Source organism: Lepidochelys kempii, chromosome 10 (genome assembly GCF_965140285.1).
Source record: "Lepidochelys kempii isolate rLepKem1 chromosome 10, rLepKem1.hap1, whole genome shotgun sequence".
NCBI lineage: Eukaryota > Metazoa > Chordata > Testudines > Cheloniidae > Lepidochelys > Lepidochelys kempii.
Genome location: NC_136389.1, coordinates 6837547 through 6856672, shown reverse-complemented (window position 1 = coordinate 6856672; position 19126 = coordinate 6837547). Strand labels below are relative to the sequence as shown.

The window sequence follows — 19126 nt, the reverse complement described above, 5'->3', positions numbered from 1 at the left end:
GGTATTGTGACTAGATAATTTTTTTGCAAATACATTGAATTGGAAAAAATTTCTTCCCTCCTCCCACAATTTAGAGTGGTTAACTCCTGCATGTCACCAACGCCAAGAGAGAATTATTTCAATCCATCAGGTCATGATTTTACCTGGAGAGTGTGGCCAAGCAAGGCATGTTCTTAATAGCCTTTGCCGAAGGAGCCCTCACCTATCTCAGCCAAGAAAAGACAGCGGAAGATGGAAACAGGAGGAAGGAACAACGAACAACATAAATGGCAACTTCAAACTACTATGTGAAATCCCCTTAAAATTTGTAACTACATGAGCTCATGTATGCACAATGCCCTATAGTGCTGGATGTGAATAAACTCATTGTATCACTGTGGGAGTGAAGTTTAGACTTTTTCCTCAGTTTAATAGGGTACCATGCATGGAATCATCATGCAGTTTTGCTCTAGTTGGACAGGCACGTTAAATCATCTCAAGTGAGTAAAAATCTCCAGTGAATTATATTTCACTTGTGTTAAGTTATTTATCTCTGCTTTTCAAACATTTCATATCTGGTCTATCAAGGTACTTATATGGCTACCCTCACCACTGTAACCGACTATATATTTAAAAAAAACTACAACAAAAACCCAGTCTCTCTTTCTCCTATAGCAGCCAATAAACAGGAAAAATAGTCTGATTAATCTGAGCTCAGTTGCGGCTTTGTTGTAGAACAGCTAATTATAATGGGTGTTAGTGTTATAATTCAAAAAGCAGAACGAAGAAAGAGAACAAGAGCTAATGTATGAAAGATACTCTGTGAACCATACATTTGTAAAATCATTTATAAAAGTACAAAATGATTAAGGAACAGACAAAATTCCAAGGTGCTTTACATTATCTTCATCATTTATATTTACAAAACACATTGTTCAGCTTTACATGCATAAGGAATTCTAGTACTACAAGTAGTATGCTTTATTTAATATTACTATGGATGTGCAGTGGTTCAGAATGTGTTTTTCTTTGTGCTTGTTTTTCCAAAGGCTTTTTAATGTCTCAGTGACTTATAAATAAGGTGAAATAATACGAAGTCTGGTCTTCTCGTGGTATTTGAAGTCAAAATTTGCAAATCTATGTACCCAAATACAGTCTCTCAAATTGACTAAATAATCAGATGTCTCACTATGGATTTAAGTTCTGTAGTTTGGACACAAAGAATGGTGGAAAGATCATAAGAAGACTAGAGCTTGTGTTGCTTTGGACTAATAAATGGTTCCCCTAAGGGGAAAAAAGCACACAGAAGACAAAAAATACAAATATTTAGCTATTTGGGTTTATTCAACGCAAATGCAGAGCTCTAATATCAGCTTTTCCAAGAGTCATGTGAAAGGTCAGGGAAGGGAGGACATTCGGGGTATGTCTACACTGAAGTAAAAAACCTGTGGCACCGAATCTCAGTGGCCGGGTCGGCTGACTCAGGTTTGGGCTACAGGGCTCAAATTGGCAGCGTAGATGTTTGGGCTCAGGCTGGCACCTGGGCTCTCAGACCCATCCCCCTTGCAGGGTCTCAGAACCAGGACTCCAGCCCGAGGCCAAACATCTATGCTGCAATTTTGTAATCCTGCAGCACAAGTCAGCTGACCTAGGCCAGCTACGGCCTTGCCCACGGGTCTTTTATTGCAGTGTAGACAAATCCTCAGAATGAAGGCCTGTCTTTGTACCCTCAAACTGCAGCCAGCTGAGAATAGTGTGTTAGCTTTGGTGCTGTTGCCATGTACTGTCATAAGAAACAACCTGATGACAATTTCTAAGGTTATACAAACAGTGAGGAAAACCTTCATAAATCAAACTTGAAATTCAGCACGTTATTTTCCTTACTACCTTTGTTGGTTATTGAAAGCCATGGTATAGGACCCATATAAACAATTACCTGCCTCACAGCCTATCCTGGACTGTCATTCGAATACTGGAATTTCACACATTTCACTGGAAAAAGGCTGATGCCATCATCACAGAGTTATTACTTTAGCTTATTGTGGAATTGAGCACACAGAAGAGCTGGACTAAGAGGACAAGGGGAGAAGTACCTTCAGCAATAACAAAGAAAATGCACAAATTCCAAAAAGTTGCATAACCAGGAAGAGGTGGCCCTGACTGCTACTCCTGGCAATCCCTTACAGCAGAGGGGATCTGTAACAGCTTGGACCAGAGGATTCCCCTTTGCTTATGGCTGAGTGCATGCCCTTTTTACTCAGGCTGCGTGCTCTTTTCCAGATCCTCACACTGTGATCTATTTCTCCCACAGTATCTGCGCTTAAATCTCAATAGTGCCAATGAGAGGTAAATGCACGAAGCAAGGGGATATTAAACACTTAGCTCTCTGTAAACTCCTCCCGCACTTCCCCCTAAAACAAACCACTTTTTTGTTGCTGTTGGTGTGCTTAAGCTTGACTGGGGGAGGGGGAGGGAACTGGAACTGGAAGTGTCATTTTCTTGTGTCTCATAGTTTTTTTAAAAGCAAAAGCCAAACTGCTTTCATTGAAAATTTTGGAAGGATTTACTCTTACTGTATATCAAATATTTTAGCAAGTTAGTTCTAAAGCATTTTAAAATGGGATTATAACGGAAAACTGCAGTAGCAGCCTGAAGAAGAAATATTGCTTTGGCAGAAGAAAGTGCATGAATGTTTCACTGAAACATTCTCAGATTCCCTTCCTTTTGGAAGGTATGGCCATTTGAATTTCCCACTACCACTTCAAAAACATTAGTACACAAGTTTAGGCCTGCACTGATGTTTGGAATACATTGGAACTATTTTTTAAAAACAAATGTAAACTGGCTATTCATTACCTAAAAAAATGTACAAAAGGTTATGATAGAACGGTATTTTGCAACACACCTTATGGCTTGAGCTTTCATGTTAAAATAGAAGATCAGTACAAGTATGGTGCTTGCCTCCCATATGTGCCTTTGAAAACCTCCCACCCACCAATCATTTAATGGTTATGAATCCCATCTGTAAGAGACACTATTGAAGGGTTCTGCATGTCAGACGGGCTTACGTCATAGCCCAACTTCTTCATGTCTTTAGTCACCACATTGAAGGCAATGGTCACAAAGCCTTGGGATCGCACCGTGGTCACTAAAAATAGGAGGACAACACCATTAGCCAGTACAGCTGGTTGAACAGTCATTAGATGTCCAACAGAATACCAGGACATGGTTGTTTTCAATATGCTCAATTAACCTTCTAAAGCATTAACAAAGAAACGGAATGACCAAGATCTGGTCCATAGTCACAGAGGAGTTAGAGACAGTAATTCCTGATCATTTACCTTCTCGGCCTTCTCCCTGCGCTACCACTTTTGGATCAGTGAACTCTGGGTGTCTTCCCATAAGCCAACTGAGAGAAGGAGAAAAGAAAACAACTCACTGACGTGTCACTTGGTAGCATTTAGGTGTGTTATAAGGAAGGTTCATCGTATGCACCGATATAAAAAAAAATATGTTTCCCCCTGTTCATAGTAGGAATTTTTAAAGCTTGATACATTTTTTTTTCTTTATACTTATCTACTTTGATCAAAGATAAATGTCACCTCTGGACTATTGACCACTTTTTCTTTTTTCCTAATTTCACCTACATTCTATTAAATGTAAGTTATTTCTGAGTGAGGGAGGGTCAGTTTATGTCAAAGATATTTTAATAACACCTAACTTTAAGGATCTGGAGGGGACCTAATACTTTGCTATGCTGTGTAGTATCTGTGTAAACTGAATCCATTTGCATGTCATTAATTAGAAAAACAGCTATAACAAATACATATTGGACAGGGAAAAAGTTATGTCCATGAGTCCTCATTCAGGAGAAATTTGTGCAAGTCTATGCTGTACCATTCCTTTATAGATCGTGTTTTGGGTAGGTGGCCTAAAAAAATAAAAGCCTTTGGCTAACTTATTTACAGCAGTATTTTATGACTAATTTAAGGACAGATTGCGATACACCTGCTCACACTGGGCCCTATCCAATGTGCACTGAACACAGTGCAAGTCTTTCTGTTGACTTCATTGAGCATTGGACCAGGCACATTGAGTAATATCTTATGCTGCGAGAAGTCCCACTGAAATGAATGGGACTACTTACTTGTGGAGTACAGTACCACTAATGTTGAGGTGTCTATGATTCTATCACAATCTAATCCTTCAAGATTAGCATGCTAAAACTAGGAAGTGTTTACTCTCAGTGGAAGTTCTTTGTATAACCACAGTAAACCAGGGTTTAAATTTGCCCACAGATCATTAATTAAAATAATGTAAGGCCTCACCCCACTGGTTCTATTCTAGCTGCCCCATAAAGGAAAAGCTCAGTCATTGAAATATTATGAAATGCTTTCCTGCCTCTCCTCCTGATCCTTTCACTCATATTTTAAAATCCCTACTATCTATCGCATTTTTACGCTACTCTACCATAATGCAATTTCTAACACATTATACTGACAGTGCCATAACAGGCCAGCAGAAGGTTAAAAAAGCTGCCCAGACTTTGGGAAGAATTCCTGTTTTTCTTTCTTTAATATACATCTCTGAGGCAGTACAGTTTGTTCTCTGGTGCCAGAAGTTTTCATCTGGCAAAAAGAGAAGTAGGTGCAGTGCGGTCATGATTATACTACATCCATGTGTTTATTAAAACATACAGAGGCTAACCTGCCTTACCTGATTACAACTCTCTCTCTTTAAACTCAGCTATATTCCTACTGTTGCAAAGCTGTTTTACGTCTTAACTCCATGTTACGCACTACTAAAATTGCTTAACCTAGTCAACAAATAGCCCAAATCATTCCACAAGGTGTTTCTATCCCGCATGGCCGGTATATTTCAAACTCTATTGTCAGAGACATTAAAACAGCTGAATCTAACGGAGGGCCCTGTGATATTTCACAAACAAACTCTGGGACTCTATCAAATGTTTCCCTCTGGACCACGGCTTTTAATACAGATTGACAAATCTGTCTGAAATGTTCAATTAGCTCAGAGAAAACAGTTACTACTGGAGTATGAATGATGGAATCTTCACTAAGAAAGCCTAGCGGGTACTGCGCCAATGTGTGTGGCCCTTTACCAGACAAGGAGGAAGGGACTAGTGGACAATTCAGTTTAGAACAATTCTGAAGAACAGGGAGACCAAATCTGGATTCACTGCACAATGCAGTGTCTAGATCAGCTGTACATAACCTCAAAGAGCCACTCCTTTAACAGAGTTGCAAAAAGCCATACCAAATTACATGTACCACACAATAGTTAATATATGTTAATCAGAACAGATAAAGCTTATAACAGGAGCAGCAGTATTGGGGCTCAGGCAACCTCTAACAGTCCCACGTCATCACCAGTTTCAAGAAGCCAAATTCTGTCAATGTCCTAACCATCTACAGCTTGTTTCAATGTGTAATTCCCACCCACCGCAGCTGGTCAGTAGCACAAATTCAGAATTAATCAGTTGGAGTGAGAGCAAATATGAGTTTTTCCAGCAATCAATGTATCATTATCAGGATGTCACCTGACAATTTACTAAAAACCAATAAAAGAGCCACCTGCAATGCAAGGATCAATGGCTACTGATTGAATGCATCTTGCCTTCTGATTTTATTGCACAAAATGTAATATAATTACTAAATCAGATTAGATTTTTAAGTGGACAAGTTGCACCCACTGCAGCAGGATATGGGATGTCCTATTTTCTACAAACATTTCCTGTGAAGCCCAGTGTCTTCATCAGTTCTGGCTCTTAAATACTGAGATTTTATGCCAGGATGGAGGAAAAAAAATGAGGGAGAAAAACAATAAAAATTCATGTATATAGATGAAAGAGGCAGTTACTGTTCAAGAAAAAGAACAGATTACAACCAATAAATGCAGACACTCATTCTTAGAATGTAAAAATGTCCCTTGTGGAACAGTCCAATTATATTTTTAAAACATATTATGCTGTACTTAACATTCTGCATCCTCATAATGCTTGTTTTCATTATGGAGTAATTCCTGCAGCAGATGTTGCTGAATTACATGAAGAAAAATAAGTGTAATACTAGTGAAATCTATTCTAGAAATAAATGAGTGTGTTTACGTCAATTCTACATAGGAAGCCAGTTTGGTTTGAACTCTTACTCGCACAATTTCATCAGTGTCAATGTTTTTTCTTTTGGAAGCTTCAGAGAATAGAAGGGAATGTGTGGTTGTTTGCCTTTGCTATCATTTGGTGGCTACTTTTCAAAAAGACATAGCTCTATCTTGGCAGGAATACAGCAAGTGCTTTTCAAATTCACACTTTCAAATGCATGGATAACAAAAAGGATGAAGTTACAGAGCATTACTCCAAGCAGATTGCTAATGTTAAATTTTAAAGTAAGGCTTTGATGGATAAAAACCACATTGTCCATGAAACTCATTGGAATGTCTTTAACCCTACAAAAACTCACAAGTGCGTGCACATTGAGTAGTCAGAGACACCACCAATTAAAACAAAAATGTCTTTTCCCATGTTACTAACACCACCTTTGAGTATTACCTTGTAATTTTTTGCAGCTTAGACGTGGATTCTGGAACAAACATAGGAATGGTTCTTCTATGACTGAAATGGAATTGATAAAGAGAGAGAACTTATTGATGAAATGCACCAAATGCCAATTTCCAATACTCCTGCATTTATTATGATAATGAAAGTCCAAATACAGATTTAAAAAATCAGGTGAGACATCCACAAGTAACTTGTAAGTAATGAACTCAAACTTTCCTATGTACAGCTTGCATGGGGAACTTGCAAAGGGCACAAGAGATAGGCCAGCTCGGAGAGCACCTTCATACCCAAAGTACAGTCCTCCCGACAGTGTTGAAACGAAGACTTGCAGGCCCAGATCCTCCAAGGCATTTAGGTGCCTAGCTCCCACTGAAAGCAATGGGGATTCGGTGCCTCAATGGCTTTGAGGATCTGGGACAGTGTGTTCAACTGCCCTCCCCCATCCACAAGTTAAAACTAAACCTGCACTGAATAAAAAACATCAAGGCTCAGGTCCAATGACCAAGGGTTTGTGCCAGAGAATAGATTCCATACCCATGGTGTAAGCAAGCTATAGAGACACTTGGGGGGGCACTTATTTTGGCTCTGATTATTTTACTTTAGAAAATACAACAAGAGGCAGCTGAGATCAAATTGTATTTGGGAGGAACATTTGAAACAGAAACAATAACCACTCATTAACCCACCTTCCAGGTATGAACGGAACATGAACAGCTCCATAACCTCGGACGACATCATTTCCAAAAAGATCAGGTCCATAGACACTTACCACTATTTGTGGCCCTTAAAAAGAAAATAGGAGTTAATATAAGGGCAAGGACAAAGAAGGAGATGGATTTGGCCCTGTAATTTCTTAAACTCATTCCTAACTTACTACTATTTAACATTACCTGAAAGCAACTATAAAGTGTCAAGAACTGCAGGTCCAAAAATGCATTTATTTATCTGAATTAGGGAACTAAAAGCCAGTGGGTATAAGAAAGCAAACGGTGTTAACTGTATTACTGAATTAGTGTAAAGCTTTCTGGTGTCTAAGAAATACTCTCATTCAGGAAAGGTAATTTTAAAAGATTAAAAGAAATATGGTACCCCACAGAGTGCACAGAATCTACTCCAAGCAAGTTTAATTGCCAGAAATGATAAAGGGGGAGCCCACAGTAATTTCATCTTGGGAAACTTCAAAAAATGAATTGCCTAAAGCACCATCAAGAGAAAACACAAACTGGACTCAGTAGAACAAAAGTAAAAAATGAATCTGTAATGTTGGGTTTTCCTTCATTCATAAGGCAAAAGGTGACATGCAGAACCATGCATATTTGTGACTCTGCAACAATTGCGGGGCATAGTCTCCCTTATTCAGGTCATGTCAGCATATGCTATGAAGACGCATCAAAGCGCTTTCAGCCTACCATTTCAGAACCACAATCTCCATGTACCAAGTACCTGTATTCAGCCACACATCTTCTTTGTGGTTTACTTACAGCCAGAGGGGTTGGTACTTTTAAAGGTGATGTCAATTGGAAAATTCCACACAAGGGCTTGCTGTGCATCTCTGTTTTTAGAGGTGATCTGAGATATTCCCTCTTCCAAACCCTAAAACAAGAGCTTACATATTGTACAAATACAAGCTGCTGATATTTACTCACATTACAGAGTGGAAAGTGCATATGCTTTTAGCGTATATAAAACTTCTTTGCCTGTTTACAGACAGACCATCAGGGCCAAGTTCCAGTCCCTGCCCCAAAGAACTTACATTTTTAATAACTAAAGCTCCTTCCCTTCAATTTGTAAATACAATATTTTGCATGTCCAAATGCAGGGTTGGGCGTACAAATTGATGCAAAATTAAACCCATTTAAAATCTGACCCTTATTCATACTAATTTGCAAGTAGCTAATCTTATCAACATTTATGAAAAGCATTGACTGGATTCATAATAACTAACAGAAGTGTTTTGAATATGTAAACCACAAGACAAGGGAAAAGTATAACTAAACCAACAACACCACACAGCACATACACAGCATTCTAGTTTTTCAAAGCACTGTACCAACATTAATAGATCTTTGCACTTCCTCCGTGAAGTGGCAAGGAATAATTAAACTCATTTTCTAAATGAGGGAATAATAAAACACAGACAAGTGAAATGACTTGCTCAAAATTCAGTGGCAGAGATGGTATTAGAGTTCAGGATATATTCCCATCGCTGTTCTCAGTTCACTAGACCAATGGCTCTCAACCAGGGGTCCGGGGTCCCCTGATGGGCCATGAACAGATTTCAGGGGGCTCGCCAAGCCAGTGTTAGACTTGCTGGGGCTCAGGTCAGAAAACTGAAGCCTTGCTATGCGGGGCTGAAACCCAGAGCACTGAATCCTGCCACCTGGGGCTGAAGTTGAAGCCTGAGCAACTAGCGTTGCGGGGCCCACTGTGGTGTGGGGCCCTGGGCAATAGCCTTGCTTGCTACCCCCTGATGCCGGCTCTGGCTTTTATATGCAGCAAAAAGTTGTTGTGGCACATCGAGTTTTTATAACGTGGGGGGGGGGGGGAAGAGGAGGGAGGGCGGCCTCAGACAGAAAAAGGTTGCGAACCCCTGCACTAGACCTATTGTGTGTTTTTCCTGAGTTATATGTATTATTTGTATTAGTGTAGCACCTAGGAGGCCCAGTCGGGGACCATGACCCCACTGTGCTCGGTGCTGTACGACCACAGAACAGACAGACAGTCCCTGCCCCAGGGAGCCTACATCGCGAATACCCACCAGCCTAAGCCAGTGAACTCCACCCCGCCGCGCGGTACGGGCTTTGGGGCCCCGGCTCCGGGAGGCCCGGCCGAGGGCAGCCGCAGCGGGGCACTTACCGTGGTGGGGGCCCAGTCGGGGCCGTAGACGAAGCAGTACTTGCAGTAGAGATCGTCGAACTCGGGGAACTGGAGGAGAGACGGAAGAGAAGGTCACTGGCCCGGGGGGGGGGGGGAGCCGGCTGGGGGCTCATGCCTCAGCTCGCCGGTGCGCTGGGGCCTTTCCCTGGGCTCGCCCTGGCTCTGAGCAGAGCCGCGGAGGGGGGGGGCAATGGCACCGGGAGGGGAGATGCCCCACAAGGCCCCCCGAAGGTCGAGGCGTCTCCAGCGCGCCCCTCACCGTGGCCCCCGGCCGCGCTCTCGCTCCGCCGGCACCCGGCGGGGGGAAAGTGGGGGGGTGGCGCCAGGCTCCTGCCAGCCGGGGCCAGAAACGGGGCGGGGGAGCGCGCCGAGCCTAGCTCGCTTACCCGGGCGCTTTCGATCTGCCCGTTCACCATAAGCAGGAAGACGGTCGGGGCTGGGGCTGGGGCTGCGGCGGCGGCTGCCATGGCGCCGGGGCCCGGTCCGTTGCTAGGGCCCGCTCTCCCGGCCCGCCTTGGATACCGGACGGCGCGGCGGCCGGGACAAACTTCCTGCCAGCGAGCGCAGCGCGAAGCGGGCGGGCGCTCAAGGGGCTGCGCAGGCTCTCAGGGATAGAGCCCTGCTTCTCCCCCCCCCCATACTCCCCTTTGGGATCCCGCCCCAGGACAATGGGGGTGCTACCCCTACAAGGAGAGGGCCCTCCCACACCCCCACCCCAAATAGAGGGGGGGGGCTCTTTCCCCTGCCCACGGCCTCCAGTGGGTGGGGTGCCGGGCACCCCGGGGCCCTGGCTACAGCAGAGCAATCTGCACTGATGCCCCCAGCGAGCTTGGTGTAAGCGTCTCTCTTGCCCCAGCAGAAGTCGGTCCAATTAAAGATATTTCCTGACTCACTAAAAAAGAAAAGCAGTACTTAGGGCACCTTGGAGACTAACAAATTTATCTGAGCATAAGCTTTCGTGAGCTACAGCTCACTTCATCGGATGCATTCATTTTCCACTGCATGCATCCGATGAAGTGGGCTGTAGCTCACGAAAGCTCATGATCAAATAAATTGGTTAGTCTCTAAGGTGCCACAAGTCCTCCTTTTCTTTTTGCGAATACAGACTAACACGGCTGCTACTCTGAAACCTTCCTTTCTCACTGTGTCTCTCCAACACCCGGGGGACCTACACGGTGACACGGCCACTGGAAATGCACCAAAAGGGCACCGGCGCGACCCCTACGTTACAAGCGGACTTGACAGAAATTAATTTTGTTTGTTTCACAAGATGGATGTTTCTTTTTAAGCATTTTCTTCTATTTTTAAGCCATTTCAGTTTTCACAGTTGTGCAAAATTACGGAGTTTATGCTTTTATTTTTATCTATTTACATTTTCACAGTTGCAGGAAATGATCGGGGGAGAGTCAGACAGTAATTATTTAATGAGATAGATGCTGAGATTGAAAAGGTTAAAGCGTTATAGCTGTTAAAACCACAAATTGTCAATGTTGCGTGTCAGAATAGACAACATATAAATATTCTTAACTCAAATTCTGATATGTTCTCAAGCAGCATTTTTGGTACTTTGCCTATGTGTACATTTCAATTGCTATCCATGGAAATATTTTTCATGGGTTTCCGTATTTTCGTGTACTGACCTTTACCAATAAAAATCTAATCCTTCCAAACCGATTTACAAGAGTGTGGTACATCTGCATCAGGGGATTTTTGCACCAGGATCCATACACCTCACTGTTAGTGTCAATTACTCTAACACAGCCAGGGCCTTGTGTTCCATGGACCTTGGAGGCCCTGTCATTCATCTCACCTCTGACTCTGGGTGCAGTGCTTCTCTGCCCAGGAAAATTCCAATGAACAGGGTATAGAATCATAGAATATCAGGGTTGGAAGGGACCCCTGAAGGTCATCTAGTCCAACCCCCTGCTCGAAGCAGGACCAATTCCCAGTTAAATCATCCCAGCCAGGGCTTTGTCAAGCCTGACCTTAAAAACCTCTAAGGAAGGAGATTCTACCACCTCCCTAGGTAACGCATTCCAGTGTTTCACCACCCTCTTAGTGAAAAAGTTTTTCCTAATATCCAATCTAAACCTCCCCCACTGCAACTTGAGACCATTACTCCTCATTCTGTCATCTGCTACCATTGAGAACAGTCTAGAGCCATCCTCTTTGGAACCCCCTTTCAGGTAGTTGAAAGCAGCTATCAAATCCCCCCTCATTCTTCTCTTCTGCAGGCTAAACAATCCCAGCTCCCTCAGCCTCTCCTCATAAGTCATGTGTTCCAGACCCCTGATCATTTTTGTTGCCCTTCGCTGGACTCTCTCCAATTTATCCACATCCTTCTTGTAGTGTGGGGCCCAAAACTGGACACAGTACTCCAGATGAGGCCTCACCAATGTCGAATAGAGGGGAACGATCACGTCCCTCGATCTGCTCGCTATGCCCCTACTTATACATCCCAAAATGCCATTGGCCTTCTTGGCAACAAGGGCACACTGCTGACTCATATCCAGCTTCTCGTCCACTGTCACCCCTAGGTCCTTTTCCACAGAACTGCTGCCTAGCCATTCGGTCCCTAGTCTGTAGTGGTGCATTGGATTCTTCCGTCCTAAGTGCAGGACTCTGCACTTGTCCTTGTTGAACCTCATCAGATTTATTTTGGCCCAATCCTCCACTTTGTCTAGGTCCTTCTGTATCCTATCCCTCCCCTCCAGCGTATCTACCACTCCTCCCAGTTTAGTATCATCCGCAAATTTGCTGAGAGTGCAATCCACACCATCCTCCAGATCATTTATGAAGATATTGAACAAAACCGGCCCCAGGACCGACCCTTGGGGCACTCCACTTGATACCGGCTGCCAACTAGACATGGAGCCATTGATCACTACCTGTTGAGCCCGACAATCTAGCCAGCTTTCTACCCACCTTATAGTGCATTCATCCAGCCCATACTTCCTTAACTTGCTGACAAGAATACTGTGGGAGACCGTGTCAAAAGCTTTGCTAAAGTCAAGAAACAATACTTCCACTGCTTTCCCTTCATCCACAGAACCAGTAATCTCATCATAAAAGGCGATTAGATTAGTCAGGCATGACCTTCCCTTGGTGAATCCATGCTGGCTGTTCCTGATCACTTTCCTCTCATGCAAGTGCTTCAGGATTGATTCTTTGAGGACCTGCTCCATGATTTTTCCAGGGACTGAGGTGAGGCTGACTGGCCTGTAGTTCCCAGGATCCTCCTTCTTCCCTTTTTTAAAGATTGGCACTTCATTAGCCTTTTTCCAGTCATCCGGGACTTCCCCGGTTCGCCACGAGTTTTCAAAGATAATGGCCAATGGCTCTGCAATCAGAGCCGCCAATTCCTTCAGCACTCTCGGATGCAACTCGTCCGGCCCCATGGACTTGTGCACGTCCAGCTTTTCTAAATAGTCCCTAACCACCTCTATCTCCACAGAGGGCTGGCCATCTCTTCCCCATTTTGTGATGCCCAGCGCAGCTGTCTGGGAGCTGACCTTGTTAGTGAAAACAGAGGCAAAAAAAGTATTGAGTACATTAGCTTTTTCCACATCCTCTGTCACTAGGTTGCCTCCCTCTTATTCAGTAAGGGGCCCACACTTTCCTTGGCTTTCTTCTTGTTGCCAACATACCTGAAAAAACCCTTCTTGTTACTCTTGACATCTCTCGCTAGCTGCAGCTCCAGGTGCGATTTGGCCCTTGGGGGTACCTTTCCCCCAAGCGATTTCCACAGCAGTGAGTTAGCGTATGATGAAGTGAGCTGTAGCTCACGAAAGCTTATGCTCAAATAACTTGGTTAGTCTCTAAGGTGCCACAAGTCCGCCTTTTCTTTTTGCGAATACAGACTAACACTGCTGCTACTCTGAAACCAGCATATATAGAGTATGCTGCAGTCAGAGGTGTGGTAGATGTACCAGAACTAGCTTTGATCTAGCGAGCTTGAATAACAATAGCAGTGAAGTCAAGGCAGCATGGGCTGACCAAGCTTGCCTGGGACTCTGGCTCCACTCAGGTGGCTCGCAGCTATGGGATGCACATGTGTGATGAGCCTTGGAGGCCACTAGATGTCATCATTACCCCACACAAGTCTGAAACGGAAAACCTAAGGATATCAGGGGCATGACCTGATTTTAAAATCACTGACCTGCACTTTGTTTTTTATACCTCATAAACTGCCTGTCGTTTCTTATCCCACGTGTGGGCAAATTCCAGTCATGCATTAGGCAGCCACTGTCAGGGGTTAGGGAGAGATTTATTCCATAATCATCCATTGCAGGGTTTCTTGCATCTTGTTCTGAAGTATTTGGTACTGGTGCACTGTCAGAGACAGGATACTGGGTTAGGTGGGGCATGGATCTGATCCTGCATAGCAGTTCTTATGTTCCTGGCCTCCCCTCTTCTCCAAAAAATCACAGATGAGGCAGGGAAGAGGCTTAATCCTTCATCTGAACAAAATTTTCTGCAGATGAACACTTCAGGAAAGACCCTGTGACATTAAGAAATATTCAGCCCTGTGTAAAATATTTACAAAGCTCATGGAGTGATTTTATACGTGGTAAGCACTGAGGAGCTGTTCTAGAGACCTCAGAAAACTGGGAATCTCTTGGTTTCTGGGATCTGTCTTAGCCTTTAGGTCAGAACTTTTAAAAAATGTTTTCTCTAGTTCTGTAAACCAAACCAGTTCTCTGTGATGGTTTCCCACTTCTTGAGCTGCCAGGTGGCCAGTGGAGAAGTTGAATCAGCACAGCGGGCTCTAGCTGGTGGTAGTTGTTGGATTGACTCCTCCTCTCCATGTACAGCCTGTCTAGTCCCATCCAGGAGCTAATCAGAAAAGAAGGTTTGGGGGTCATCCCCATGCTGTGGTGATACCTCTCCCCCAGCTCGAACAAGCTGGTGCACCACATGGGATGGACGAAAGTGAGTGTCATGGGAGGGAGGATACCGGGTAGGGGAGGAGGAGAAAGTTTGCAGGTTGGGGCCCAGGTGGCATGCTTGAAAGTGAGGTGACCCTTATCTCACCAGGCCCCCAAAATCCATCCTGCTATTAACCGCCGGCAGCATGGTACATCAGGATTCCTGCTTGGCAGCCTGGATTTGATGTGTAGAAATCTGATCATTTAATAAACTGACCTCACCCCTTACATTGAGTGCTTAGACCAACAATGTAGCTCTGTGAACATGCCAATCAGCTCTGATTTTAGTTTATTTAATTTATCCTGTAGTAGGGTGATCAACTTTTTGGATGGAAATAAGGGAAAACAACATGAAAAATAATGGAAAACACTTTATTTTACGGAAAAAGAACAGGAGTACAACTACAATACCTACCTGCTGAAGTGAAGAAACAGATTGACAGAGACAGAAGAGTACCCAGAAGTCACCTACTACAGGACAGGCCTAACAAAGAAAATAACAGAACGCTACTAGCCGTCACCTTCAGCCCCCAACTAAAACCTCTCCAGCGCATCATCTAGGATGTACAACCTATCCTGAAGGACGACCCATCACTCTCACAGATCTTGGGAGACAGGCCAGTCCTTGCTTACAGACAGCCCCCCAACCTGAAGCAAATACTCACCAGCAACCACACACCACACAACAAAAACACAAACCCAGAAACCTATCCTTGCAACAAAGCCCGTTGCCAACTGTGTCCACGTATCTATTCAGGGGACACCATTATAGGGCCTAATCACATCAGCCATGCTATCAGAGGCTTGTTTACCTGCACATCTACCAATGTGATATATGTCATCATGTGCCAGCAATGCCCCTCTGCCATGTACATTGGCCAAACCGGACAGTCTCTATGTAAAAGAATAACTGGACACAAATCAGACATCAAGAATTATAACATTCAAAAAACTGTCGAAGAACACTTCAACCTCTCTGGTCACTCGATTACAGACCTAAAAGCCGCAATATTACAACAAAAAAACTTCAGAAACAGACTCCAACAAGAGACTGCTGAATTGGAATTAATTTGCAAACTGAACACCATTAAATTAGGCTTGAATAAAGACTTAGAGTGGATGGGTCATTACTCAAAAGTAAAACTATTTCCCCATGTTTATTTTTTCCCCCTACTGTACCTCACACATTCTTGTCAACTGCTGGAAATGGCCCACCTTGATCATCACTACAAAAGGGTTTTTTTCTCTCCTGCTGGTAATAGCTCACCTTAACTGATCACTCTCGTTATAGTTTTCAGAGTAGCAGCCGTGTTAGTCTGTATTCGCAAAAAGAAAAGGAGTACTTGTGGCACCTTAGAGACTAACCAATTTATTTGAGCATAAGCTTTCGTGAGCTACAGCTCACTCATTGGATGCATGCAGTGAATGCATCCGATGAAGTGAGCTGTAGCTCACGAAAGCTTATGCTCAAATAAATTGGTTAGTCTCTAAGGTGCCACAAGTACTCCTTTTCTTTTCCTGTTATAGTGTGTATGGTGACACCCATTGTTTCATGTTCTCTGTGTATATAAAATTGTCCTACTGTATTTTCCACTGCATGCATCCGATGAAGTGAGCTGTAGCCCACAAAACTTTATGCTCAAATAAATTTGTGAGTCTCTAAGGTGCCACAAGTACTCCTGTTCTTTTTGCGGATACAGACTAACACGGCTGCTACTCTGAAACCTGGCTTTATTTTACGGGACATTTTAGGTAAATACCACTTCCCTTAGCATATCATGAATTTTCTCTCAAGTGTACATTTCTACTGCCCCCATGTATACTATGCAATTATCACAAGCTTCAATTTAAATGTTTAAAATGGTCAAGGGATGTCCCTTAAAATAAAGGACAGCTAGTCACCCTATCCAGTATGTACAATCACCGTTGCATTTAGGTATCACAGGTCCAATCCAACTTGCATGGAAGTTTTTCCATTGACTTTAATAGAAGCTGGACAGGGCCTCACTTTTATTTATTATTTGCAGTGTTGTTGGAGCCATGTTGGTCCCAGGATATTAGAGCCACAAAGTTGGTAAGGTAATATCTTTTACTGAACTGACTTCTGTTGGTGAAAGACAAGATTTCAAGATTACCGTAAATATTTATTACCCATGGAGTATATTGCCAATACAAAAATCAGTTCAAGCAAATTCCATTTTATTCTTGAATATCCAAATAATCACTACAACCAGATCCACGATACAGCGAACTACCCACATCATCTTAAATATACCGTGTAGATTTTAGCAGTCATTGTGCAGATGAATTGCAAATGGAAAAAAAATACTTTATGGTTGTGTAAAGACAGCCTCAATGTTTGCTTTATTCCAAACTACAGATTCTTCTGCTTGCTTTTTACATTAAATATAAATGATCAAAGTCAACAATTGTCTCTGTTGGTGCTCAAGCACTTAAATCAAACTACTCTACTGTATAAACATGTAGCACTGCTAATGGCCACTAGATATCACCAGTGCTGTACCAGGTGCAGTACAGAAGTGAGAGTCAAACAGCCAGAACCGTTAAAAGGAAATATGTCACCTACTAATGTTGAAATAAAGTTTAAAAGCAGCACAATATTTTACATGGCAAAAATAACCATATAGTTTCTGCACAGTAATTGTTAAACCCATAATGTCATGATATCTAAGGAGCTCTGTCAATACAAGATCACTCTTGCAGGCTGGGTTATAAAATGGGAATTACGATGCGGTGCAGATTATTATAAAGAAATGGTTTGCAATGCATTTTACGGGAGAGGACTGCATAATAAAATTAACATAATGATAGTAATTAATGTACTGCCTATCATCTGAAGAAGCTAAAACGGCTTCACAATTGCTCTGCCTACAATCCCACTGCAACGCAGCCACCTTAGGGGTGTAGTGGGGTATCCAGCTAGCCTGGAACTATGGGAAGAAGGGAAATTTTGCCTAAGGGTGATGGATGCCCGCTTGGCTGATACAGCAGGGATTGAACTGGGGATTGTCCAGTGCTAAAAGCCTGGTCTACACGTCAAAGTTTTGCTGGCATAGTTATGTCAGGTAGGAGTGTGGGGAAAAATCACCCCCTCCTCCCCCAAAGATAGCTCTGCCAGAAAAACCCGAGCGTAGACAGTTACCCCAGCAAAAAAAGTCCTTTTGCTGGTATGGCTTATTTCATTTGGGGACATGATATAAGCTGCTGGCAGAAGCACTCTTTGGCCAGCATAAACTGTGTCTCCACTAGGAGGGTTTGCTGCTGTAGCGTTACCGGTATAGCTATACTGGCAAACGATTTCTGGAGTAGACAAAGCCTGAGTCTTTATAGTCTGAGCTATAAAGCCATTCTCTGTAGGGGAGTTGGAACATCTCCACGTCTTCTGTGGACTGGGAACATATAACACACTGCGATCAGTGGCTTTCAGCAGCCCCCCAGGGCAAACGACTGCTCTGATACACAGGACTGTTAATGTCCATAAAGCGCAGACTAGCTTTGAGGTCTCACCCAAGGTCTCCGAACAAAGAGTCTTGCACAGACAGGGCACGGGACAGCCTGTCATTGCTGAGCTGTTATCCATCCCTAAAGCAGTGCTTCTCAGGGGCCCAAATCAGTGCAGTGCAGATACCCTTTGCTTTGCACTCTCATTGATGTCAGTGGCGATGAGCACCTATAAATACCGAGATCTGTACTTGGTGCTCAGCAACTACTTTGAATAGGAGTTAGGAGTTTAAATACCTTTGATCGTCTGAGCTTTGGTTGATCGTGGTAGTCACAGAATAAGAGAAATGTCAGGGAGGAATGTTATCAAGTTCAGCACCCCCGCACTGAGGCAGGACCAAGTAAATCTAGAGCAATGCACGTCCGCCCTGTTCCTAAAAACCTCCAGGGACAGGAATTCCACAACCTCCCTTGGAAGCCTGTTCCAGTGTTTAACTACCCTGAGAGTTAGAAAGTTTCTCCTAATATTTAACCTAAATCTCCCTTGCTGCAAATTAAGCCTATTATTTTGTGTCCTACCTTCACTAAATATGAAGAACAACTGATCCCCAGCCTCTTTACCTTAGCCCTTAACATATTTGAAGTCTGTTATCAGGTGTCATCCCCCTCCCCCGCTCCTTTTTTCAAGACTAAACATGACAGTTTTTTTTTTTTAAACCTTTCCTCACATGTCAGAGTTTCTAAACCTTTTAGCATTTTTATTGTTCTCCTCCGGACTCTTTGCCCTCAACTTCCCTAAAGTGTGATGCCCAGAATGGACAGAATACTCTAGCTGAGGCCTCCCCAGTGCCAAGTGGAGCCAGACAATTACCTCCTACTCTTACATAAAACACTCCTGTTAATACACCCCAGAAAGATAGGAGCCTTTTTTGCAACTGCATCACATGGTTGACTCCTAGTCAATTTGTGACCCACTATAACCGCCAGATCCTTTTCAGCAGTACGACCACCTAGCCGGTTAGTCTCCTGTTTGTAGCTGGGCACGTGATTTTTCCTTCCTAAGTGAAGTTATTTGCACTTTTCTTTACGGAATTTCATCTGGTTAATTTCAGACCAATTCTCTCATTTATCAAGGTTGTTTTGAATTCTAACTCTGACCTCCAAAGTGCTTTCAGTCCCTCCCAGGTTGGTGTCATCTGCAAATTTTATAAGCATACCCTCCATTCCACTATCCAAGTCATTAGTGAAAATATTGAATAGCACCAGAACCAGAACTGATCCTACTAGATACCTCCTCCCAGTT

General features: G+C 43.3%; 1 protein-coding gene across 1 annotated transcript; it reads right to left on the bottom strand.

Annotated features, from left to right (window-relative positions):
• Nucleotides 1-811: 811 nt before the first annotated feature.
• Nucleotides 812-9975, bottom strand: B9D1 (B9 domain containing 1). The gene is made up of 7 exons (XM_073361779.2): nucleotides 9820-9975; nucleotides 9413-9481; nucleotides 8038-8149; nucleotides 7243-7339; nucleotides 6548-6610; nucleotides 3321-3388; nucleotides 812-3127 (listed from the first exon to the last, which is right to left on the bottom strand). Exons 1-7 carry the CDS (start codon nucleotides 9898-9900, stop codon nucleotides 2982-2984), a joined length of 636 nt encoding a protein of 211 aa, XP_073217880.1. The 5' UTR covers nucleotides 9901-9975; the 3' UTR covers nucleotides 812-2981.
• Between the last annotated feature and the right edge of the window lie 9151 nt (nucleotides 9976-19126).

Bases quoted from the DNA above. Each gene is read 5' to 3' on its own strand.
- B9D1 (XM_073361779.2), bottom strand. From the start codon at position 9,900: ATGGCAGCCGCCGCCGCAGCCCCAGCCCCAGCCCCGACCGTCTTCCTG. The intron at 9,482-9,819 runs GTAAGCGAGCTA...TCTCTCCTCCAG, and splicing joins GGCAGATCGAAAGCGCCCGG to TTCCCCGAGTTCGACGATCT. The intron at 7,340-8,037 runs GTAAGTAAACCA...TTTCTTTTTAAG, and splicing joins AAGTACCAACCCCTCTGGCT to GGCCACAAATAGTGGTAAGT.